The 26149-nt window shown below is 42.9% G+C and overlaps 1 protein-coding gene and 1 long non-coding RNA gene across 5 annotated transcripts in view; one reads left to right on the top strand and one right to left on the bottom strand.

Annotated features, from left to right (window-relative positions):
- Positions 1–1041: 1041 nt before the first annotated feature.
- PROKR1 (prokineticin receptor 1) lies at positions 1042–10442 on the bottom strand. Its single transcript, XM_040553161.1, has 3 exons — positions 9546–10442; positions 7364–8032; positions 1042–3363 (listed from the first exon to the last, which is right to left on the bottom strand). The coding sequence occupies exons 2-3, from the start codon at positions 7852–7854 to the stop codon at positions 2667–2669; spliced, it is 1188 nt and encodes a 395-aa protein (XP_040409095.1). The 5' UTR covers positions 7855–8032; positions 9546–10442; the 3' UTR covers positions 1042–2666.
- The window catches only part of LOC121068127, a 60541-nt gene continuing 37761 nt past the window's right edge, over positions 3370–26149 (top strand). For 3 of the 4 annotated variants that reach the window (XR_005818636.1, XR_005818635.1, XR_005818633.1), the window contains exons 1-3: positions 3370–3907; positions 12633–12704; positions 12834–12946. This is a non-coding gene — a long non-coding RNA (uncharacterized LOC121068127). Of the gene's footprint in view, positions 3908–12632; positions 12705–12833; positions 12947–19063; positions 19321–20807; positions 20932–23321; positions 23543–26149 lie in introns of those variants that run through there. The other variant, XR_005818634.1, reaches the window with a different exon arrangement.

Here is a 26149-nt window from a genome sequence, read left to right on the forward strand (position 1 = left end):
TAGTCTTGCACTGCCCTGGAAGAGTTGATGCCGGGCACCACTTAGAGGAGTTACTGCTCTGCACCCTGGAGTAGTTTTAGTCTTGTGTGTAGAGCAGACTATTCCCTCTTACCCCAGGGGAAACATTGCCTTTTGTCCTGGAGAAGTTAATGGCTGCTATCCTGGGAAAAAGTATTGCTGTGCATGCAATTATTGTTTGGCCTTTGAGGAATCAATTCTTGCATGACCCCAAGGAGTTATTGCTGAACGCCTGTGAAGGACTTTTTTCCATCACAGCCCACGAGGAGTCTATCACCTCAAGGCCCTGGAGGATGCTTTTGAGAGCTTCCCTTTGGAATTTGGGGAATTTCCTCTTGTGGGGCACAGTGATATCCAAAATGTTAAAGCAACTTTTTTCCCCCTAGTTTTTGCTTGGCATTATATTATTTGGTGGGCATTGTGCTTTTTGTGATAACTCCACCTGTGGTGAATTCCCAGATGTGGAAAATTGTTGGTTGTATGGCTCTGCTCCCCTGAGAAGAGTCTAGGAAAAATAGGTGGAAGGAATATCAGGACACTAATAACAGGTAGTATTGCTAGCTACCCCCCAAATAGCTACTACAGTTTTCAGAAGATAAATGTGGGCAGATAGTTTCAGGAGAAACCATGAGATTTCAGGAGAAATCCCAACATTAAGGCTCTCGATGATGTAATACTGCAGGTCTCTGGTCCTTGTGATTCCTTTGGCAGGGTGGGAAACGAGTGGATTTAGTACTTTTCCCTATTTCCCTAAAAGAAGTCATTTAAAAGAATGATTTCAGTAATGGCTTTCCCAAAGAGAGGAAATTATGAGATCTCTCCAACATTCATTTTTTAAGAGCAGCTAATGACAAGAGGATTTGAGCACGGTAATGGATTTGAATATCCTTTTGCCGTTAAATTTAATTGGTTGGCCTGGCAGTTTTTCTTTAGCAGAAATTGGATAATTTGTGTTAGTCAGTTGGGTAGAAAAATGATGGCTAAGGGAAAAACAGAAAATAATTCAGAATGCTGATATCGACTGTGTGTTTACTGTTTTATTATCAGGGTTTGCTGCTCACTTAATATTCACAAGTAGACAAATTATTTACAAAAGCCATTTACTCCAAAAGTAGGTGATGCCACATGCTTTAAAACAGTAAGCATTTGTCATCACAATAGAAAAGACTTGATTTCAATACACAAAAGTCCATGATATTTTGTGTGTCATTCAAATGAGTATGTCTTACTGCTGCTGTCACCGGTTTTATCACAATTACCAGTTAAGAAACACTCATCCTGGAGCTGCACAAAATGAGAATAGTAAAAATGGCGTTGTGGGAGGCAATGCAGAACTTGCCTTGCGTTGTTGCCTCACATTTGACCAGACAATTTGCTACTCAACTCAAGCAGTGACCAGCTTGCTGAAACCTAGAGTCTGTCTCCATTGCTTGCAGTACAGATCATCTCCAGATCTTTGTATTATTTTGGCTCTACTTGTACTTTATTTTGAAGGTGTGCACAGACCTGGTGAGATCTCTAGGTGTGGATTTTTCCCACCAACCTGCTCTTCTTTTATGTGTGTCCCACTGAAAAGCAGGACAAGTCCCATGAGCACGAACTGAAACACCTGAAATTCCATCTGAGCATAAGAAAACCCTTTCACTGTGAGGGCTGTTGAACACTGGCAGCAGTCGCCCAGCGGGGCTGTGGAGTCTCCGTCCTTGGAGTCAGTTAAAGCTCTACGGGACACAATCCCAGGCAACCTGCTCTGACTAACCCTGCTGGAGCAGGGGGCGGCCTAGGCAATCTGGAGGTGTTGTTCACCACCTCTACGATTGAGTCTGTGATTCCATGAGGTGCTCAGTGACTCGTGGCAGCAGAAGCTGGCCGTAAGGTGCCTGGAGGTGAGAGAAGGGAACCAGTCCCTGTTACAATCCGTAGCTGTTCCGTTTCAAATACGTAACAAACAGAGTAACACTCTACAGAAAACTACAGGGCGGAATGCTGATAACAGATTCTTAAACCGGGTATCACATGAAGAGGCTTGAGGTTTTTGCTAGACTGCGAAGCAGTATTTAGCTTTGTAGGGAGTGTGCCTTTTGTAAGAGCATGCTACGCATTGGACAATAGAAAGCTGGTGGTCTGCAGACTGTGAGGAGCTTCTTCATGAGAGGTAAACTGAGAGGGTAAAGAGGGACGTGAAGCAAAATTGATTTTCTTTGCCATCCTCCCTATCTTGTGCGTCACTGAGCAGAAGGAAAAGGACACCGACCAGCTTAAGGGTAGAATGATAAGCTCACGAGAGTGAAAGGTTTCTATTAGGAAGAAATGAAGAGACATCATGGCTAGGAGCGGCAGTCAACTCTTCTGTCTTTGTAATATGTTTTAATGCATTCACAGACTTTTCTGTTCTCCTTAAGTTTTAAACAGCTCTAAAACGAGTGCCTACATCCCAAATTTACAGAAGGGTAAACTGACGCATGGCATCAGTCTGAATTGTGGGATTATACAGCAGTCCAGTAGAAGGGTTCTGGTGGAAACCCCCAGTGAGTTGCTTCTTCAGGCCTCTCACCAGTGGTGGGTATTTCTACAGAAGAGAGAGGAGCTTCCTTTTTCCTTTTTCCTGCCCCCCTTCAAAATATATGAGATTAGAAACTGCCTAAAACTTATTTCAGTTTTATGCAGTCTACCTCTTCTGTGACTGGCATTGCACTTGTTCTGAGGTCGAAATCTGTGCTAGATTTACTTCCATTGTACGTTGATCTCCATCTGAGCAACATGATTTTCTTGAAGTACTTCATGGTATTATTTTTTACAGTTACAAAACACATTGTGTTTATCATGCTGTTACTCATGGCAATGCATTCAACTATGTAAAAAGCGGTAAGGTAATGCTTCTCTTTCACAAAGATTGTGGGGAAAAAGTCACGGACAATGGTGAAGCCATAGAAGGGGGCCCAGCAGAGAACATAGGCAGTCAGGATGCACATCAGTACCATTACAGTTTTTCTTCTGCATCGAAGCCTCTTTCTGATCTGTTCTGTCTGAAATCCTGGTACAGTTTTAAACCAAAGCTCTCGAGAGATCCTGGCATAACATAAGGTCATTGTAATCACAGGTGTAACAAATTCGATGCCAAAGATGAAGAGGAAGTAGGATTTGTAGTATATCTGCTGGTCAACTGGCCAAATTTGACCACAGAAAATTTTTTCCTGATTTTTTACTATAAATAATACAGTTTCAGTAGCAAAGTATGCAGACGGGATAGCTACAAGTATGGAGACGATCCAGACCAAGGCAATCAGGATGGTTGCTGTTTGGTAATTCATGCGTGGTTTCAGTGGGTGAACAATGGCCAGATACCTAGAACAGACAAATACATGCAAAGTGAAGCCTGGAAACACTGTTAATCAGAGCACGCTTCAAAAAACAAGTGGACAGAATTAGGCAGAAGGAAATTCTGTGATTGTTAGACTGACATATTTATTTATAAGTGTTAAGAACAAAGTTGTTCAAAGTAGCAGTCTAGAACTAAGATCCTAAACCTGGACAGAAGTTCTGGAGAAAGTAGGTGAGGAGTCTGTTAAGACAGTGGGTACGTGACAATCTGAAAACATGAGTGTACATTTGGGTGCCTGAGGGTGGTTTTAAGAAGTCAGTCTTAAACTCCCATCTACTAATGAAATCAAACTGAGAAAACGATGTAATTTAATATCACGAACCTTTCCTTTTTTAACAGGGATCACACGTATGGAAGTTGTGGATAGACCAGAAGAGAAAGGGAGGGAATACTCCTATTACTGACAAATACATTTGCAGGAGGTAACACGATGTGCAGGTGGTGGTGTATCCGGGACGTGCCACGATACGGCAGCTCGAAATACTTTGGTGGACAGCACATGTACAGGTCAGAGTTTAAAACATGCATTAATATCCACCTAGTCAGGTGCAGATAAAAGAACAGATATGTAGAAGACTGTTTTGCCTAGACGTGTTTTGCCTATTTGAATAGCATTTCTTTTTAAACATACACAAGAGTGTTTTTATTATTTTCTTTGTTAATCCATGGGGTGAAGAGTTGAAGCTGATACTAATAATGGTTACAGCTGAGCATGTTTTCCAGCCACCAACAAAGTACTATGTATCCATTTTCTGCTCATGCAAATTTTTGTTTAGGTTGCTGGAGGTGACAATAGCTAATTAATCTTAAATATGCTGTGTTAGGTAATACGCCACCCTGGACAAGTTGAGTTAGGTGTTTGCAATCCTTACGGCTGTAAAGCTGCAAGAGGCACTGTGGTGTTTCATGAGGAAGTATGGAGAAGTAGAAGCACATTGCATGATCAATCAAGGACCCTCAATTCAGTTAAAAAGGGGCTAGGGCCAAATGTCATTCACTTGGTTGTTTTTTTCATTTATTTTTGTCTAGTTAGATTTGGGAGGATTTTTTTTTTTTTAAAGAAGCTGTAGATGTAAGAAGAGCTCTTGTTAGAGTGCTACCTCTACCCCAGAAAGATTAGGATGCTTCTGCTAAGAGGAATTTTTATCAGAGAAACTCCAGAGCTCTCAGTGTGATTGTGTTTGACACAAAGGACTGTTTCAAACAGTGGCATTACTCATTCATTCAGAGGCTTTTCTATCTGTATATATCCTATACATAGATAGCATCCGCAGGATGTACTTATTCTAAAATAAAATGGAAAGTCAGTGGAGCTTTTCACAAGCCAGATCTTGGAAGCAGATAAATTGTTCATTACTTTTAATACTGCAGGCTAGATGTCAAGGGACAGTAGACTTATTCAGCCTCATTATGGAGCTGGTAAATGAGTATTTTCAGATGGGGTCCTGGGGAAAGAAGGTGCTGGGATAATGTACGTGTATGCAGTTATAAGTATGCATATCAGCTCAGCAGAACGTTTGGCTGGATGAGGTAAATCTCTACAGTAGCGTCAGGAGGGAGCTTTTGTGGTGGCTTTCCTGGCTGTCATTGCCTACCACACTTTGGCTGCCACTGCAGAGTGGTGCTGGAGCGCACGAACTGGACTTAGATGAAACTGCCCTAAAGATGTGCTCCAACAATGTCCCTAAAACACACCAAGTGCCCATGAGCATTCATTCCAGGGGACCCAGCTAAAGTTAACCCCCCTGTAATATTTACAGTGTGGGCACTGGGCCCTTAGCACAAATTCTTGATCTTCAGACCCTCTCCTTTCACACTGCACTATTTTTTAAATATGTGTAATTCCTTTATGTTTTGTGCAAACAGACATCCAGAAAGGTGAGAGAGAGCCCTACCTGAGGAAGTCCTATAGGGCAGGATTACTCTCTCTATGCGGACAAACCATTTAAAATGACCTAAATAGGGGAAAAGTTTCAATAGTTAGCTACCCACATGACACAACCAACATGGAATGGTTGGTTGTGAAATGAATCAGCTTTCTCACTGTTTACCAGTTCAAAAGCTCACACATAACAGGCAATAAAACCAAAACAATGTGTTCTTACAACAAACTTCAGTGATTAATCATTTCCAGGGTTGTTTTTAAAGATGTGTGGGGAGATATGCTAGAAATCTTCTGATTTCCTAGCAGGCAGAAGGGCACAATGACTTGTATTACTTCATCAACCTGGGATGCAGTAGAAGGGCTTTCAAAAAAAAAAAATCAGAAGCTGAAAAAGATAAGTAACAGGAAATGGTAATGTGTAAATGACAATGTTTAGAAACTTAAGCCTGAGACCCCTGGGCTATGTAAAGGTTGTTGCGTTAGACACTGATTAAGGAATTGTTTCATAGGAGCTGGTTGTCCTTTCCCACACACACGGCAAAACATCTCTGAACTTCCATGGAGTCTTTCCACAGATTTTTGTTGACCTCGATGAAAGCTGAATCAGCTGTGCATGAGCTATATAACCCCCAGCAGGGTTAAACTGGTCCTGAGTTGTCTTTTGGGTCAGGTGCTAAAAACTAGGCAACATTCGACTAGAATATAAAATGGCGTGTAAGAGAAATTGAAGAAGAGCGTGTGTGGTGTGTGTGTAAATGCTATTATGGTGAACGGTGAAAAGTTCTTAAATGAATCATGCAGTGTGTATCTGATGAGGATATATGGAGATGTATATTATGTCCATACACAAAAAATGACTTATTTCTGTAAACAGTTTAGTCTGTAGGTCTCTGGCTTTCTGTGAATTTGTCATGTCAGACTTATGTCATCAAGAAGCTGATCCTCAGTGCTTGAGCCTGTCAGGGTCTGCAGTGCACAGGGCTAAGAGAACAGGAGTTGCAAGAAAGAATACAATTAAATGACATTGTTAAAATTCCTGGAGTGAGAGGCAAGCATAGAAAAATCCCAGGATCGCAGCTCAAAGCAGGTAGTGCAGGGTAGCTTTGTGTTCTGCTCACCCCATTATGAAGCGCTGTAAGAAAACCTCTGTGAGACTGCATTGGTGTAGCATTTTATCATTTTCTGGACGCTTCAAGCATCACTGTTTCATCATTAACATGGGTTCTGTAAATGACATTCGGATGTTTCCTGGCTCACTGCTCTGCCATCCTCAGAGAGGCATGTAAAGAGAGAGGAGCGTGTTTTAATGGAGCCACATCCTGGTCACAGTCACTGAGTATGTGCTACTGTGTTGGAGCATCCAGCAAAGACATCAGTACTATCAAATGGTTAATTTAGCGATTGTTGGGTTTGCTCAGTAGGGCATGACAGAGAATAATAACCCTATTTGGCAAGCTAGATAGAAGTCCTATCTTTTATTCTCTTTCACACCAAAACAAAAGCTGGGAAAAATACCTCACAGGGAGAAAAACATATCCTGTAAGGCAATAACCCTGTTAGGAAACTTAGCTGCTAAATTCTGTATTCACCAGTCAACTATTTCTCTCTCTGAAGAATATTTACTTCACTGTATGTAGAAAAGGTGAGACTGAGAAAGAAAAGCTGCATAGCCCAGTAGTAAAGGCTCCCTAGAGATACACAGTTCGGTCAGGTTTATATACTGCTGATGAACACCTTCCTGTCTGGACTACTGACTGTTTCTGATTTCTCTTTCTCCTCTTTCCTAAACTTCCTCCTACCACTGAGTCAGGTATATTTTTATGGAAAAGAATTGCTTTAATAAATGATCGTTCTTTTCACCCGAAAAGTTCAATCAGGAAATTTCCACTGAGTTTTCTTCAGGACAATCTCGTGACCACATGTGAGTAAGTTGCTATGAAACAAGATAGCCAGGTCTGCGTAGTACCTACCTTGATGTCAGCACATCCTACAGAGCAGCTGAGCTTGTTAAAGACCTGGAAAACGGGACAGGCAATGTCAGAAGCCATCTCCTTGTGCAGTCGTAGCAATCCACTTACCTGTCAACAGCTATAGCCAGGAGAGCATTGGTAGAAACGTAGAGGGAGACGGTGCGTAGGTAGTTGACTGAAGCACAGAGGACGTGGCCATGCTCCCAGGACAGCTGCCGTACCACGTAGTAGTCCATCTCAAAGGGGCAGCACACGATGGCAACAATAAAGTCGGAGATGGCCAGGTTGGCAATCAGCAGGTTGGTGAGGTTTCTCAGCTTCTTGTAGCGGGCAAGGGCCGCGATGAAGATGAAGTTGCCAATGCCACAGACCAGCATGATGCCAACAAGAGCCACCCCGATCACAATCTTGGCTGCAAAGAAGGTGCGTGTCTTGGTCATGTCGTCTTCGCTGTCCAGTGGCAGGTCGTAATCGCTGTAACTGAAATTGAAAGGGAAGGAGAAATTTCTCAAGGAGGTTAAGTCCCCATCGTGGAGATTGTAGATCGCAGCGAAGTTAATGGTAGCATTTGGATTATGTTCATCTTGCTCCATGGCCATGTCTGTCTTCTTCTGACACGTGGCTTGTCTGGCCCTTGGTTTGGGGTTAGAAATACCCAGGGTGTCAGGGCACAACAGTGGCAGGCAAGGGACCTCATCCAAAGTTTTCTTGTGAGCAGTGAGTCACCTTGTCTTTGTCCCCAAGAGACTATAGAGCAACAGCATCATTTATCTCTGTCTGTGGGAACAAAAAGAGTAAAACATTTCCTGAGAGGAAATTACAGCAAAAATACTGTGCTTGGGGGAAAGTAATATCCACCTGATTGCCCTGCGGCTCTGTTGCTGGCTGCACACAGTGGGAAGAAATACCCTGGGAAAGGATGCTTCAATTATCGTAAAATCCCTAGAGTTGCATAATACACTGGTTGTTACACCCGGCAGTCTTATTTACCCGATGAAATGCTGTTTTCAGCACAGAGTGAAATGACAGTATAGCAAAAGTGTACAATCCACTTCAAACTTCTGCTAGCCTTCAAGCCCACGGTACTGTCATCCTTGTGCAAGGTAAAAAAAAACTAAAAGGAGATGACACCTCAGTTTGTTGAGCAGCATCAGATGTCTCTCTTGGGCACAGCTTTTGCTTTATGCTAGTTGTCTCAGTCGGGACAATGTGATAGACAATAAAAAAAAAAGAGAACTGATGTCCTGGCTTATAAATACATTTCTTAATTAAGTAGGAGTTGCCAAGATCCAAGAAAAGAGCAAAGCCAGCACTTTTTTTTGGCAGCTATTAATTGAGTAGGGGGGCCCAGATTTTCAGCCAGCATAATCTATTACTGCTTCTCTCAAAGCAGTGGAGTCCTGCCAATTTGCATGGACAAGACGTTGTCCCATGAACCTGCTCGTAGGGCTGTGCTGTGAACACAAACCTGCTGTTCATAGGAACAGCAGTTCTGACAGGTTCTTGAGGTGAAAGGGAGAATCTTCCTCAAGCAAGACAAAAGTGCCTTGGATTTTTGAAGACAGGGAAGAACAGGCTTCCCCTTTTGTACTGACAGTTGTTCCAAACATTAAAAACGGATTTATTTTCCGCACAGAGGAAAAAATCCAATCTACTCCCTAATTTTTCCTCTCTTCTGTATCAAATCGATGAGAAGTCTGTCTTCTTGTGTCCTCCTCTGCTACATCTGGTAATCCTCCAACCAGACTCCCAGATGTCAGGACAGTCCCATCCCATCCCCCAGGAGAGAATCGAGGAGATTACTGCTTTTTCTGCATTACAGCAGTAACTCTTCAGGTCAGACACTCCTGAGCAATGCCTGTCGTGGCTACAAAGGACAGTCCTGCACAATTGTTGTCCTGCTTCCTTCCCTAGAACCACCCTCAGCCCCTGGTGTACCAAAGCTTAATAAATTTCTGAGAAAAACTCTGGTTCTGTCCAACTTCTGTCTCCACATTGCTTTTCAAACTGAGAGTTGCAGAACAACAGCATAACAGAAAGCCAAAGCCTGAAACTAAATAACAGTTCAAACAATTAACTGCTTTATAAGACATCCCCACAGCTGCCTGGAAATGTGAACGTTCATAGAAGAGAGGTGTTAAGCAATTACTTGGACACAAAATTGGTATGTTGGTCAAAACAAGGAGCAGTATCTGTTTCAGACAGGTTTCTCTGCAAAATACCAGGAAAGATCTTTAAAATAAATGAAAATAACCACCCACAAAGTGACATAACACCATCAGCTAACTACCTGCAGTTGCTCTCATCCTCTTCGAGGTGTCTGGCACTCTGGGTATAGCCTCCTGGTTCCTCCCTTGCAAATATGCTGCTGCCACTGGAGCGGAGAAGGGATTACTACAGAAGCAGCCAAAGGACTTCGCTGAATGATCATTTCTCTCCCAAGCAGGTCTGCCCTGTAGCTCAGGGGGAGGATAGCTCTGCTGCCTCTGTGTATGCATCTAAAGCCTTTTCTCAGTGGGAGGCACCTTGAAGCTGTCCGTGCATTTCTAATTTTAAAGAGGCAGTGCAGTGCAGAGACAATACAGCACAGCTCTCCTCACCCTTCTTTCCCCCCACTTTAACCCCCCTGAATGCTTGAATGGCAGAGCGTCTTTGTTACCAAATCTAAGCATGGAAGGTGTAAAAAACAGGTCTGCATTTGCTCTTTGAGTTGTGTCTGTGCTGGGCGGCAGCTACATCTACCTGCTGTGAAACAGAAGCAGCATACAGACCTCCCAGAGGAGATGAGGGGGAGGAAGAAGGGTGAACCCCTTTCCCAGGGACCTTTCTCTGTAGCTCTCTCCCCAGCTATTGTCCTTAGGGCTGCTGCTGTGGCAGCTTCAGCAGAAGGAGGGTCAAACATTGAACAGCCATAAATCAGAGGACCTCTGACAGCTTCCTTTGCCCTCTAAGGGAATTAGTCAGAGTGGAAAAGTGGCAGTGAATCCCTAAGGACTTGCTGTCCTTTGCATCCTTGTTGCTCTGAAGTGCTCACGCCCTGGGGAGCAGTCCTCTCGCTTCCCAGTTCTCCGGGGAAGAGATTCCCAATTCCTTCCAGAAAAGGAAGTGCACAGCAGATCTCCTGTCCTCTTCTGTACCTCCAGTCATATTCACAGTAGCTGACATTTTTCAAGGTGTGTAGCTGGGACACATTACATTGTCCCCAGTGGATGAGACTGTAGAAAGCTGTAGGCAGCCAGGAAGAGTGCAGAAGGTTTGCAGAGAACCTAAAATGTGATTTACAGTGCACACTCTTAAGACTCAGCTTTTGTGAGCTAGTGAGCACTTCTCTCTGGAAGAATTAACTAAAGAAAGCCATCTGTTAAGTACCTACAAATGTAAAATGTGTTTGGAATAAAAGAGCCGCTAATACATTTCTGCAGGACATTTCCAGGAAACCTGTGGAAGGCCACCTCCACTGTCTAGAGCCAGCATACATCATTAAGATTTTCACATCAAATACTTCATTTGGCTTTGTTTTGAATCAGTGTAGTAGGTGAAAAGCCACTAAGATTTGTTTAAAATACTGAAAGAGTCCAACCAAGTGAACAGTGAGGAAACTAGATACACTCTGTTGAATTCTATTACAATAAAATGTCTGAGTAAATAAAGGGAGAGACAAAATGAACGTACCTTGTACATCAGAACCAGGTCTAAAGCATCTCTAAAATGGGCCACATAAACCATAACTGTCCCTTAAGAAAAGCTGGTACACTAAAAGGAGCTTTTGGAAGCTTTACATTAGGAACACGCGTGTTCTCTTTAAGACTTGGTTCAGCTGTCTCCCATTAAGTTATCTAGTGAGTCAATCAAGTAACATGATACCCAAATATTTATATTCCTTTAGGCCAAAACCTCAGCTGCTGTAGAACAGTCTGTCCCTGTTGACTTGAGGCAAGTTGTCGCTGGAGCCCTGATAACTGCAGCCCCTCCAGATGTGCGCTTCATGCCTGGTGCAGAGCCTCTGCACAGCTGTTCATCCACTGTGCTCCAAATAATTGTGCTCAAGCTGTTTCTTAGAAAATACTTGCAATACTGTGAAACGATGTGAGTGGCATTTACTGTGCAAGGCGGGGCTTTGTAGTTACTGCACAGGAAGCGTTGAACACACAGCGAAACCCCAGGTCCCGAGAGCTACCCGTAAAGCCAAAGGGGCAGACTGGAGGCTAAAAGCTAGGTCTGGGGCCAGTACCTGGCCTGGTCACCTGTCCTACCACAGCAAGGCCTGGGGAAGGATTAAAGCCACAGGACATGTACGGGAGGATTTCCCAGCTGCAGATGCTATGAAATCTCAGAGGCCACCTTCCCAAAACGTCAGTCTCTGGTGTAAATGTGCACAAGGAGCAGCTCCCCGGGGCAGCCAGGCTGCAGCACGGCCCCAGAGCTGCCTGTGCTGGCTGGGAATTTGTTGTCCCGGCGCTGCCCAGACCAGGGGCTTTGTAGCCAACAGGTCTCCTCCTCGGAAGATGGCACAGTTTGCTGTGCCTGCGAGTGTTCCTTCCCCACAGCCCACACATGACCCCCGTTTATCACTCGGTTACACTCTATTGCATTTTTTTTCAAAGTCCCCATTATTTTGTAGAGTGCACGCAAGTCTGGTGGTGGATTTCTGCATATGAGTAGGTTTCTCCTTCATAGCTTTTATTGGGTGTTCCAGAAACTTCCCCCAAAGTGTCACCACATTTTAGCAGTGCATTTCCTGAGACCCCTGTTACAAGTCTGGCAAATTCGGTCTGAGAAACAAACAAACAAAAAAGTTGATTCTGAAAACTATTGTGTAAACAACTTACATTCCTGGGTTGGTTTGTTTGCTTTCATTAATATGTTCAGAGTTTGAATAGGGAAATTATTTACAGGCTAAATGATGTAAAAAAGATTGCACTGCAAAGTACTTGTTTAGGGGATTGCAAACAATGAATTTCTAAAACTAATATTTAGCCTGGTAACAGAGCTAAGGACTCTGGCCTTTTATTTTAAAACAGCAAACGCACCACCTATTGTCTAAATTTTCTAAATTGCTAAATAAATTGGACTCTGAGCTAGGTAATTAATCCTAGGGGACTTCCATAAGCTTTGCATAAATTATAACTGGAGTTTTACAGAGGTTGCTAATACAAATCAGTTGGTGAAATGCGACAAGAACCTGATCGAACAATAGCATCCTGCATCCTGGTGATGCTGTGGAAAAAAGAACAAAAGTTAGCAGCACGCATGGGTTACAACTGGCAGTGTATCTTTGCTCAGAGTCCCAGCCAGGTGCTCGGATGTTCCTGGTGTACTGGTATGGTCAAGAGGTCGCTAGACTTGCTTACATAAAGAGTTGGGTATATTTTTCTAGTGTGTGAAAACATGCTTCGTGGTACCAGAGGAAAGTGACTTTGGGATGGAGTCTGCCAAAATGTGCACACAGGTAATCCTGTGCTCAGTTCTCTCTGTGTTTGACCCCATTAATGGGTTGTGTCATCACGTTTCTTTCCTTTTACCACCTTTTTCCGCTTCCTTACTGAGCGTATCACTGCACTTCTCTTCTTCTGAACAGGGGCAGAGCTGCTGAAGGAGCAGTAGAGCAAGCTGTCAACAACCATACTGACACCCTGCGAAGACGGCTGTCACCGCTGTTGGAACAGCAGACATGGTGCTTTCATCCGAAAGGTCTTTTCCTTTCTGAGCTGCACAGGTTTCTGGGGACAGTGGCGTTCAGGCAGATCTCGCAGCCCAATGGCACAAGGTTTAGCAGGGCTGCACAGAGCTTGCTCAATGCACAAGGTGACCCAGGGGCAATCAGCAGCTTTCTTAACATTTAGAAGTTCCTCTCTTTTTACTTATTTCTTTTTTTTCACTTTTTAGTTCTGTGTATTTCCTGCTTCCATCATCCCTGTTCCTCATTTTGTGATCACATAAGATGGTGCTTGTTTTGCTCAGCTCAGGGTGTTGATCTGTGAGAAGCACGGCCCCTGCTCTCAACAGCAGCTCTATAAAAAATATAGACATAGATATAAGTAGTTTATGTTCCTAGCTGCTGCTAATCACCCCTTGCTAGAGAAGCTCATCTTACCTAAAATAAAAGTGACAGTATCTGGGGCAGTGCAGGGAGCAACCTAGGGACTGTGCCAAGTTTTGATGCAGCTATACTGTAGTGTGAATGGCCACAAAAATGTGTCAGTCGATAAGCATTCAACATTTGTTTAATTATTAGATATTACATGTTCTTTTTTCCTTTTCTTCTGTGTGTGTTAGGGTTTATTTGTGTTTTGTTTGTTTGTTTGTTTGTTTGTTGTTCTTTTTTACTTTGGTCTATGCCTGTTAAAAAAAACCCTTCTTTTGATCAGAAAGCCTCTGGAAGGCAAATGTTGAGTGCTTTTCTCCCCAAATTTTGCCTAGACACACTCATAGCTTGGTGATTACCGATGTCCCAGCTTTGGGCAGTGGTGGTAGGCAGCAACGTATATCCTTGCATAACAGCAAGGCAGAGGGTTCCTGAGGCTGTCTTTGCCTCTTACCAGCCAAATTTACCATCTTTGTTCTCTGCTAAGACTCTTCCCACTCCCAGTAGTCCCCATCTGCTCTGAGGGATTGCTTAATTTTAGACTAAGACTGTCAAACCCATTTCCAGAGATTCCTGGAAAGCCACGTCACTGCAAGTTCTGTTTGCTGTGTGACAGATGTACGAAAAAGCAAAGATCAGTACTTGGAAACTTCTTGCTAATTGGAGAAAAGGTCAATTTAGCCTCTTGAAATGTTTTATTTTAGCATTGGCCTCCAGGGAATGTTAGTAAAATTACTTGGAATTTCTAGAAAAGTCTTTTCAAAGTCAAGAACTGGAGATTTTAACTGGAAATGGGAAGTTTTCTTCCGCTTCTGCCTTTATGCCTATTGTACAAAAGAACGGTTATTAGGCTGGGCTTACAACTGCAATAGACAATTTTCCTTTATTTATAGCCATTGTTCTAACAGATTTAGTATGAAATAATATATAGCTCATCTAGAATAACAGTTTGGAAGGGGTTCTCAGAACTATATTCTAATTTATACCATTGCTCCCGGGCTGTACTGCATATACCCATGCAATTTCTGACAGAGGCCTGCCTGGCCTGTTGTTGTAGAAATTCTGTAATGCAGAGCTCGTGTCTTCTCATGGGGGACTGTTAAAAGTTTCTTAGCTGCACCAGAGGGAGCTTTAATGGTCCTGCTTTAAATTCTTCATTTTAATAGCTCTGATCCAGATCTAAGGTTTGCATTTGGCATCTTCCTCAAGAACTGGTTTACTTACACCCCATATTCAGGAGCCCTCGGATTTCAAAACATCTAAAAGGAGCTTAATATGTCCTATATCTCAGTCAAGCTTGTCACTCCTTCAGATTTTCAGAGATGGTCTTGTTTGGTTTGGATCTTTCTCAAAGATGCACTTAATGCATCTTCGCTTTCCGTGGGTGCTATGAGCTGCAGAATGTGTTTAGAAAGGAAGCAGCTTTTTAATTGATGTGTTTCACTGGGAGATACATCCTTTGGAAAACCTACCGACTTCTTTGTAGGCCTAAGGGGGAGAGGTCGGATGCTGCATTTCTTAAAAAATTTAACCCTCATCCATTACAGCTGCAGTCTTAGATTCAAGCTAAATTGTCACCGCTTCCCTTTGTCGCCGCTTTCTCTGCTGACAAAGCCTTTTGAATTGTATTCTCTTCAGCATCTCCTTTTTAATGCTCCTTTTATTCAGTGAACATCACTTTCTGTTGCCACAGACAATATCCTGCCCCTTCATTTCACCCCTTTTGAACATTGTGGTGGTTTTGCCATTGATATTTGTCACTGGCAGTTTGTCATTTCACCCTGGATTTTCATGTCGGGCAGAATGATTCCAAGGATTCCCTTTGCAATTCCCATAGCCCCACTTTACCTAAAAGACACCCTCCTTTTCCTTATGTCTACAATCTCAGCATAAACAGATACTTACAGACCAGAGCATGGTGCTGTGAAGCACTTTTACCTTTAGCAGCTTGCATCATGCAGTCTGGTTTATACTTAGGCACGTGCAGAGAGGGGTCCTTTCTGCTGCACGTCCCTGGCTTTACCCCACAGCAAGCCACAAAGTATTTAAGGCTCATCCTTCAGTCTACTGTCTGAATCATGTTTTGGTGCTTCATTAGAAAACAATAGTTCTTTTTTTCTCACAAGTTATTTGAGATTTAAATGGCCGTCAAGAGTTCAGTGTCAATCTGAGAAAGAGATTAACGTGCTGTGAAAGCCTTACTGCAGGTCACCTGTGCTGATTATTTCTGCACGCTCTTGAAATGAATTTGAGTCCAACAGAATAGTGCCTAATGGCAGCTTCATTTGAAGCGACTAAGAGCATGAAACCACAATCTTGGTGTCAGGATGAATCACGGAAAGCTGCTATCATACCTTATTTATGACTTGAAAAGGTTTTTATGGTTCTTCAATGCAGTGTCACAACTGCAGGGTCAAATCGGCCTTCTTCCCATAACATTTCTGAAGTCAGAGAGTGGCACTGGGGAAGCGATTGCGCTGACAGGAGATGAAAGCTATGCCTGTGTTTCCCAAACTCGCTGGAGTTGAGGCAAGTCCATCGCAGGAGGTGCCTGGCCAGGTTTTGACATGATGGCTGCGCCCACGCCGCAGGCGCTGGCTGCTGCGCGGATGGCTTGGAGCGCGACGGAGCAGGGCGTGTGCTGCTGCCTGCCTGTGGCTCCTTGCCCATGCAGGGGATGGGCGTTGGGGTCAAAAGGAGGTGGGCACTGGTGGGTGGGCAAATTAGAGGCAACAGGAGGTGGAAAGCGGCTACAGCCGTGTGGGAAGGGACAGCTCCCAGTTACAGGACTGCAAGGAAGTGAGGAGTGAAGTGTAAGTAACATCTGGAGAAGTGGCAACGTCTTGTAAGGTACACTGTGTAGGGACTATGGAGAATCACAGTGTAGCCAAACGAAGCCAGGAAAAACGTGCTGTTGAGCCAGAACTGCCATCTCAGCTCCACGGATTGATCAGCTAGAGTGTGATCTCTGAAAGTCTTTTAAAACGAAATACAGGCGTTCAGAGGCTGTTTGAGCACAGGCCTGGTGACTGGCGATACCAGAGTCAATTGTTAGGAGCTCACAGTGAGAAATAACATCCTGTGGCATATAATGCCCAGAGACCAGCATAGTAGATGTAATGCTATTTGGGAACCAGAGCATAAGTTAGCTGCTGTGGGGTACCCTCTGGAGGAGTTGCTGCCTATGTGACTGTGGAGGGAGGCAGGGGAGATAAGCAGGTAGCCCCAGCGGTGTGTTAGCTCCTGCTCTGGGGCTGCAGCAGGACGGCCTGCTGCTGGACAGCCTGCTACTTGCCACAGTGTTCTTCTGAGCAAATTTTTATTTAAATGCGATTGGAATTTTAAGCCCGAAGTTTTCCCAGAAGAGACATTTAATATAAGCCCAGCTGGCCTTTTTAGATGAAATTATTTATTAATCAATTTTTTGTCATTAGCCACCAGGAGGCACACCTGTAAAATCACTTTAACTATATAAAAAATTCACAGTTTCCCAGTCTCATAATTTATGTAATTTTGCTGCAGGGAGTTCGTTTTGAAGAGAAAAGGATGACAGATTGGATATTTGAGCACCACTCTCTCAAATTGTCACCAGATTCTTCTGTATCCAATCCCTTAAACATTTCCGTACCGCCAAAGGTTTCTGTCTTACCAATACAATAGTCTACCTTTTGTTGCTTTCAGAGATAACTCCGTTTTCCAGGTCTGTAGCTCCATGTTGAACCTGACACAGCCTTTAGCCAAAGATAAATACAGTGAAAGAAAGATGTTGAGGAGTTGTCCCCTCCCCTCTGGACACAGAGACATAAAGCAGTGTTCTTTCTGCCAGGGCAAATGGATTTTCTTGAGCTTTCTGCGTTGCTTTTTTGGGCAGAGGAACATTTTTTCTGCTTGCGTTTTTATTCTGTTTGGCTGATTGAGTTAAGAGGTCATTTGCTAAAACCCACAGGAAACTAGACCATGACTGAATTTACTTCAGCCCACTTAGTAGGGGAAGCACAGACATGATGGTGTGAAACACTGCGTGAAGGAGACCTTTGGGAGGCAAGGAGCCTACTCCTGTCCCCTCTAAAGACAAGCAGCTTCAAGTTACACCATGGAAGTCAGAGGGCCAGTGCTCCCCAGAATATCTCAACTGCCTCTTGTCTTCAGGGCATAATTTTTTTACAGTGAAACTTGGCATCCTGCAGCCCCATCTTGTGTAGATCTGACTAAAAAGATTAAGTCAGAAAATCTAACATCAGTGAGGTAGAAATGTGCCAGTCTGCTCCTGTGACATGAATGTTCCTCTTCAGCTGTGTTTGTACCAAGCATGGGAGAGCGTGGATATGGCTGACAAGACAGCAGCAGCAGAAAATCTTCTGCACCATTTCTTCTGAGTTGGGGCAACTTAGAGCAAAACTGCTCTAAGGTAGTTTCGATCATTTTAATGGTCGTTGTCTATGGGTTGAACCTTGGCATGGCTGGGCAAGGGTCAAACAAATTCTGCAGATAAAATCACAGGCAACACAAGTTGTTGGTCATTAACAACACTTCTGTGCTTCATAAAGGTGAACTATCGAAAAAAGATCTAATCAGGAAAGGATTAAAAATTAATCAAAGGAATTGGATTGCCTGAGGTTGCTCAGGGGTAGTAAACCTCTTCTGAGGTCCCACAGGCAGGGAAACAAGTTACTGCTAAGCTGGGTGGGGTGGAGGGAGGTGGAAGGGGGCTTTTCGGTTTAAGTGTTCTGTGGATGCTCTGGTACCATTGTAAATCTGGTGTAGATATTTTATGTTATGAAATGATAAATTTGAAGCCACATTGAAGCCCTCACTGCCTGTCAATGCCCGTTTCACTCCTCTGCCAAAGGAAGAGACAAAACCTGTCTTTAAAAAATTGATGTGATTTAAAGTTTAAAGAAAAGGTATTTCAGCTCCTGCATGGCAAATACAACACAATGGATTTCAGGAGTGAGTCAGATGTTCTTCATGGGATTATGTTACCTAATGCATAAAGCATAAAACCTCCAAAGCTTGAATTTCCCGTAAGTTTTTGCAAGTTGTCAATGCTGGATCAAACATTGCTGTTTATCTCCTGAAAGGTCAAATTTTACTTTTAATGGGAGGATGGCTCGCAGTTCCTAAAATATCATTTCAGTGATTCTGGTGGAATTGGAATTAATAGAGCCTGTCAGGCTGCGATACAAACAGCTGAAAAATCCCATCCCTTCACCATTCATCAAACAGTGAGCATGAATTTGCTGTGGTGCTGAATTCAGTATTCAGGTATTCATAACTTTTAAACACTGTCTTCTTTTTTTCCTTCTTTTGGTGGGTACAAATGAAGAATGAATGGGACAAGGCTTGTTGCACATTCCTCTCTTGTTCAGGGCAAACTACCAGGCCAAGATTTCTCAGAGCAGCTGGTGATGTTGGTCACCTTGAGGTGATCACTTCAAGGCAGGCAAAGGAAACGCACTTTGTAGCTCTAGCAATGTAGCCTCTGCTCTAAGCAGTACTGTTTGAAAAAAAAAGAAACAAAAATCACATTTTTAAATTAAGCTCCTAAAGCAGAGACGGTAAAAAATCACCCCCCAAAATCACACACATTTTTGCAAATGTTGATTCCATTCCAGTATCAGGGCTTTGCAGGTGCTAATGGCTCTCAGTGACCCTGACCAGCCTCACCTGGAGCCTCCACCTGCAGCCCCTACACATGGCCCAAGAGCCCAGTCTCAACTGAACCCTGAGCATGCCTCTGTGCCTCATGCCAGGCATGCTATAGCTGTGGCTGTCTCCTATTTCTTCTCTGTCCCTGTCTCCTGGATGGACCTTAATTTATGTTGTAGCCTTGCTTTTGGATTTATCTTGTGCTGTTCTGAATAGGCTTTGAGTTTTTGCCTGGAAAATCCCCCTTTGTTGAAACTATTGCTTTGAGAAGCGTTGTTTGGAAATGTGGATTTCATTCTGACTGTTATCTACAGACTCAAGAAAGACTTGGGTACCTCTTAGTTTCAAAGCAATCTCTTATGCTTTGTGTCCTGCTGTATGCTATGTTAGAAACAAATGTGAAGTAGCATGTATATGCTGGTTTTGGGAATGGCATTAAAATAGACAAGTGACAAAGTATTCTTATGGAAGAATTTGATGCTTGGTAAAAAAGAAATATTCAGTTATTTTTGAGATTAAGAGTTAGTAATGTTTTTTTTTCTCATGTATAAGGAAGCTTAGTAAAACACATTTACTTGATGTTGCTGTAATCTGGCATGTAATTTTGCCACAAGGCAAAGATTCATCCCAAATCAATTCAAAAAACTGCACAAGAAAGAAAGAAAATATACTAAAATATGTCACTGTATGTCTTGACATATGAATCAAATCCCTGGCCAAGGGCAGGGAGCAGAGGTCAGATGTTAGCTCTGCTAGTAGTGTTAGAATGTAAAGGTCACAGAAATTGATGGAGACTCCATCAAAATTGTATTTCTGATAATCTGTGGACTCTCATAGGTGGAGTTTGGGAATAGAATTTAAGAAGTTTTTTTCTTGGCTTGGTTACTGGTGGCTGTGGTTAATTTGCATGCTCCCTTGCTTTCCCACCTGTGAAATGAAAGGATAATGTCAGTGTCCTGTGCAGAATGTTTTAATACCTGAAGATGACAGGCACCATACAAGGCAGTTGTATTTTCATTTCTGTGAGCTGTTTAGTAAGTTTTACTCCTATTAAGTCTGTTACATGTAATAAGTTTACATTCCCCTTCGAGAAAGGAAGACATGTTCTTGGTTGTTTGCATGTTCAGGGTGTACTGTGTAACTGAGCCTGACAAATTTGTATTTGGGTGGTAATAGTAGCAACAATAACATTCAACATTATATATTTGGATTATGGTGAGGGATTTGTCTGTGGCTGGTGGAGCAAAGTAAGGTAAGGCTGGACAAGTCTTGATCTGGTGTGGGCACGATTGGCCTGTGTTATCCTCAGGAAAGAACATTTGGCCTAGAAAGCAGTGGCTTAGGTGAAATGAGGTTATATTTGGCAGCACATAGAAGTGGATAGCATTTAAATACAGTTTTTGGATTGCTGGAATATGAGAAAGGGAGATATTGATTGCTGGATGATACGCTGAATCAGACCAGTGTTGACCAACATATGAATCCATCTGCAAGCTGCTGGATCAGCAAATTCTGGCTTGTGCTAGGAGCTAGCATTTAAATTGATTTAACATTTATTTTCTAATAGCTAGGTACCACAGCAGCCAGAAATGTTTCTTCACTTGTTTTTCTATAATTATTTTGCCTGGGATAACAACGCACATTATTCTGTCCTGGAGATTGAATTTGCACAATTTGCAGTTGCTTCTGTAACTTTTTGCTTTTTTAAGGACTACGGAAGGAAATCTTCAGAAGCTGTTTTCTTTAAGCCCTTTGAGGTCCTTCAGAGTTTCAAATTATGTTTTTTTTTTTCTCTTTTTTTTTTTTTTTCCTCTATAGAAATAGCTCTTTAAATAGATTTATCCGTGGATGTGATGACTGACCCCTGGAATCACTGTAAATACATTAGGAAGTAATGACAAGATACTTGCAGATGTAATGTTGTTCAGCCTCTGGTAATATGGTGAGTTGCTGAAATGCTGTGATATAAATGCCAGGGATTTGACAGTGTTTCTTGAACAAAGCCATTGAAGAAGACAGCAAAGATGTGAATTAGAAAGGAAAGGGATGAAGATGCAACAGAAGGACCTACAGATCTAGAATATTGTTCTGCTGTGCTACCCTCAATAGAAGGCGATTTTTCTTTTTTTTTTTTTTTTGTACCCCCCAGAAATACTGATCAGGAAAATAGCATTCTTCCAGTTTTTTGAAATATAGGAATTAAATTACTTTGATTGTCTGCAAAAGAGCTCTGATATAGAGGAATTTGGCTGCCAGGAGAACAAAAATCAGCCTCAGGAGGAAAACAGAGCAAAACAAGCTAGTGGCTGGGGACAGATTCTGTTCTGGATTTTATACCTACTAATATTTTGCCCACCATCAGAAGCTGCCTTTCTAAAATGTCTTGCTGTGCTTTCATATTTCAGAGCTAAATTCACTGTTGGGCTTTCTTCTCCAGTAGGGAAGGCATATTCACAGGGAATTATTTATGTTTGGGGGGAGGAAATTAAAGAAGGTGTGTATCTTAATGTTAAATCTTATGCTCACTGAGCACCATTTTTACCATGAGAATAGCTTAAGCTAAAAACAACTTCGGACTGTTGAGGGCTTCTGTCAGTTTGCAACTTCAGGGCTATTGCAACACAAACCAAATTACAGGTAATTGTAAAAGGCAAGCTTCATTAGAGCCAAGCAACCAAAAAGACAGAACAGACTGAAGAAAGTCATCTGCTTCTGTTGGGCTTCTGATTAACTTGCTCATCTCTGGAGTATTGTTACAGATATTATGTTTTCACAATAGTCACTAGATGTAGCTAAAAACTCAACAGTTTATTAAGCCAAAAGCAATGTTCCATGAGAGCACTTCAGCTTTTGGCTGTGAGTAGTTTAATATGTTTGTTGCAGGAGCTCTCAAGGGTTTCATTCTTCGTGATAATATCAAAGTGATCTTGTGGTTGGTCCCTCTCCACTTGAGACCAGTTTTGCACCTTGCTGTAGGTCCCACCACACACAGGGTTTGGTAATCTTGGTGCTGGGCTCATCTGGTGGCTGATCTGCCACTGATGCTGAGCTATGGTGCGCATGCTTCATGGGTAGCAAACATCCCTGTCTGGGGGGGGAGTCAGAGTTGCTGTCCTCAGGCAGCATGAGGAAGGTTTTGGAAAGTCGGCAGTGAAATGTGTGCATTTCCGTGACTTCAGAAATCTGCACTACCTATGTGAAAGTGGAGGAGGAGTATAAAGTATTGGAAAAGATTTCCTGGGGAATGGATTTGGCTTTAAATAGGATGGTTGGTCACATAGCTGATGCTCCAACAAGTATTGTTGACATGAAGCAGTTTTTATCAATCATGTTTGATGGTGCAGAGTGGTGGTGATGCAGAGCTAAAGGTGGCTCTGAGCAGATCTGTTCCAGTATATAATGAATGATAAATGCTGCTGAATGCAGACAGTGTGGAAACTGTGTTTTCTCTTTCTTGCCAGAGCAAATAAAATAGTGTCCACAGAAACCAGACCACTGGTCTGTTGCGTTTGTTCAGCTTCAAAACTGGTAGTTTTATAAGCCTCTTTAGCATAGCACAACTATCCCTTTTTGCATTGAATCCCTGAGGTTTCCCTTGAATCACGCAGGTTTGCATGAGGAAAGATCTAGGTGCTCCAGGATGATTCCTCACAATTGCTCATCTCACTTTGCCTATTAATTTAACAGCTGCACTCTGAAAAACACGTCAGCAGAACAGGACAAATTAAGAAGTTTGGAAGAATGTCCCAGTCCTGATCAAGGAAGGACTAAATCTAATTCAGCCTCCCCATCTGTTTACGATGCCAAATAAACAGCTCTGTACTTCCAAAAAATATAGCAGGTCATAAAGAAACCATTTTGAAAAGCTGAATAAAAGAAATTGGAAAGTCGAGAAAATGACTTTTTGAAAGCTCTTCAATTGACAAAAGAAGCAAAAATCATAGAGCAGAAAGAGAAAATTGTGTAAGCATTATTAATCTCAAAGGGTGACTTGTCAGCAAGTGAACTGCACAGGAGATAAATGTGGACAATGGAAACTTCAATGTAGCTTATAAATGGGGACAAAATACAGTTCAGGCTGAAGTCTCAGAACCCCACTGGGGCAGATAACCCGCGACAGAAGTTCTCTTCAATTAAAACTCTTGGTGCGCTACAAAGGTGACCTTGAAAATGGCAATCAGAAAAGAGATTTTGTTCCTAAGGTGCTGATAGCTCTATTACAGGGATTGTATCTAATGGAACCAAATGTAGTATCAATCATGCTTATGGCTGGTGGCACGGCGCCAAGCGACTGATTGTAGCTTTTTTTCTGGTCATGTGTTTGTTCCCCAGCTCCAGAATGTTAGACGAACCATTTGGGGGTACGTAACAGCATTTGGCTTTTCTCTTGTGAGTTATTCCAAGACTTAGAAACACATCGAGACCAGAGTATAGGGGTCTGCAGTTCCGCTTGCAGTGCCCTCTCTGGTGGATTCTTAGGGGCACTTCACAGCAACAGACAGATCCCCGGTGTCCTCGCATCTGCAGTGCATTTACTCCTGTTTCCAATGATGGTGAGCACTACACTGGCAGAGCAGCAGCCTTCTGTCCTCAGCTGCTGCTGCTTTTTCTTGAACATAATTAAATAGAGTGCAGACATAGGGGGAATCAGCCTCTAGAGCCATATTTGCAGCTCTGAATTCATTTGCAAGATAAGAAAGGAAGTTTATAGAATCATTCCAACGCTCTCAGGAAAGATTAAGAAAATCCATGATGCTATGAAGTTAAAGCAAGTTGCACTCCTTCCCAAGGGCAGAGAGGTTTTTATAATGCTGTTGTATGCACCCTGTAAAATTAAGATAGTGTTGATAGACCTGATATTTAAAATCTCGCCAATATGTTATTCTTTTGAATGACTTTACTCATTTCCAACCTATATTATCCTCAGTACTGCAGATGATGGGTTTAACACATGGTGATCCTGAATATGCAGTAGTGATAAGGAATGTTGTAGGCACACTTACTATATTGAAAAGGTTGGTGTGGGGCTATGGGAATAAGGGGAGTGTTTGGTATGCTGAAGACTTTATCTCCATTTGCCTGTTTTCAAAAAGAAGGTTCAAATTTTCTTTGTACCTGAAAGAGGTTAAGGCAGGCATAAATGCCAATTCAGAAGACTTAATGCAGGTTAAAGAAAATGGAGATAATCAGCAAATAAAATTTATTCTCTTTCGATGGCATGTTTCTTTCCATGAAGTGTTTTCCATGCTATTTAGACACCTGGCTGCCTTGTGCTGACCATGTCACAGGCAGGACTCTCTTATTCTTACTGACACCTGGCTCTGCTGCTGTGTCCCTTCCTCCTGGATGAAAAGCTTGCTGCTCTCTTTCCTGCCTCACTGTTGGCTTGCATATGGATGAATTTAAAGTTAAATCTTGGCAGATAACATGGCCATCCATAATGCCTTGTCAGCAAGGCTTCTCCTCATGTTCCCTCACTTGACAGTGAGTAGTTCAAGCTGGTTGCCACTTGTTTCAGGTAGAGAGAGTAGTATTTGTCTTCACCTGTATTTGTGGTTTGATATTGTTCCCTACCTGGCCTGGAAGCCCGGTTTGCCTGGATGCTGCGTCAGGCTACAAGAGAAATGCCATTGGAGGGGATCTGTGCGAAAGCTCCGTGGGACTGCTGTCAGTTTTGTGTTTAATCCAGTTGCCCAGCAGTACACTTAGCACAATTAGTCACTTAGCGGGGCTGTGGGTGGAAGGACCACCAGTTGTTTGAGATCCAGTCTGTGCAGGGGCAGGGCAGACATGACCACAGTACTCAGACCTGATGGCTTTGGTCCCAGCTGCACAGCTGCGTTAAATGATGGATGGTCTTTTGTTGCATTTGTCTGTTCGGATAAGTATGATCATGTTGTGACGGTGCCATGAGCACACAACTGGCTGAGTGGTAAAGGCATGCCAGGGAAATTATGCATTGGGAAGCTGTGCATGTGGAAAAAGTGCCTGAGGGAGTCCTCTGAAGCCAATGTCAATCTCTTCTGGGCTGAAACGCCAGCAGAGCTTCTTAACAGGGAGATGTTATGTACCAGGATCAGAAAAGCTACCGCAAAAAGCAAACCAGGTACATGGGCTACCTGCTCCTGTATAGTTCCAGTTCTCCCCACGGGCTGTACACAAAGCATTGAATCTGGTTAAAGCTGTAGTTCCAAATCCTGCACGTTTAGTGTTTTCTGCCAGAAGGGGGAGAAACAGAGTCAGAGCCTCGCTGAGAGCAGAAGCCTTCCCGGCTATGCCAAAGCCACGCGTGCTTTTGTGTGCGCTCACCTGGGTGCCAAAGCCACCCTCCCTCAGCTCTGCCCGGGGTCCCTGCGTTCACTGCATCCCCGTGAGGAAACTCCCAGCCCTTCGGCTGTGGGAGATGAGGCAGCATGTGGGGTGTTTAAGTGTGATGATGTTTTTCTGTGTGAATTTAAGAAGCTTAACCTTCATCCCATTTAAAGTGTGAGGTGCCTATGTGGTTCTTCACAAAAAGCCTCAGTCACCTCCCTCAGCAGGTGTGTGTGACTTACTGCCAGGTAATTGCACCTTTTGTAACAAAGGTTGGTGACTCTAATCCCTGAAAATGCTGCTTTGGGAAATGTATTTCAGTGGAATAACTCACTGAACTTCTAATTCACTGAAATTGCGTACAGTCTATTTTGAACCTGATTTAGTGGATTGTTTGGAATGGTACATGTCAATTTTGTGGAGCCTGGTGCTGTAAGTCATTACTTTATGCGTTCTGCAGCCCCGTGAGTGCTCCCAGGGAGTGTTCACATCATCAGTGTAGCCATTTCATGCAGGAAGGATCTTGGAGGATCTTGTGAATTTCATTAAATGTAGGATAAGCTATTCAGCTTTTCCTTCGTTACTGTACTGTATAAGCTAAATGTGCCACTGCTGTGAGTTTTATCTTGGACACCAAAAATATCTCTGGTAACACTGAAGCAGGACAATTAGTCTAAAATTTACACTGCTTGCTCCTGCTGCTAAAAAGACTAAAGTCAGTGTCTCTTCTCTCTGTTAATCTGATCTGTGTATCTGCTGCCTCTCCAATTAGCTTTTTTCCAAAAGTTAATGAGAGGAAACATTTTGATTTCTTTCCCCTTGTAAAGATAAGCCTGTTCTGTGTTTTA

The sequence above is a fragment of the Cygnus olor genome, chromosome 3 (assembly GCF_009769625.2).
Source record: "Cygnus olor isolate bCygOlo1 chromosome 3, bCygOlo1.pri.v2, whole genome shotgun sequence".
In the NCBI taxonomy this organism is placed as follows: domain Eukaryota; kingdom Metazoa; phylum Chordata; class Aves; order Anseriformes; family Anatidae; genus Cygnus; species Cygnus olor.

What these genes read in the sequence shown, in the direction of transcription:
- PROKR1 (XM_040553161.1), bottom strand. Translation starts at nt 7,854, where the DNA reads ATGGCCATGGAGCAAGATGAACATAATCCAAATGCTACCATTAACTTC. An exon ending in CTGGCTATAGCTGTTGACAG is followed by an intron (nt 3,364 to 7,363) that starts GTAAGTGGATTG and finishes TGTCTGTTCTAG; the next exon opens with GTATCTGGCCATTGTTCACC.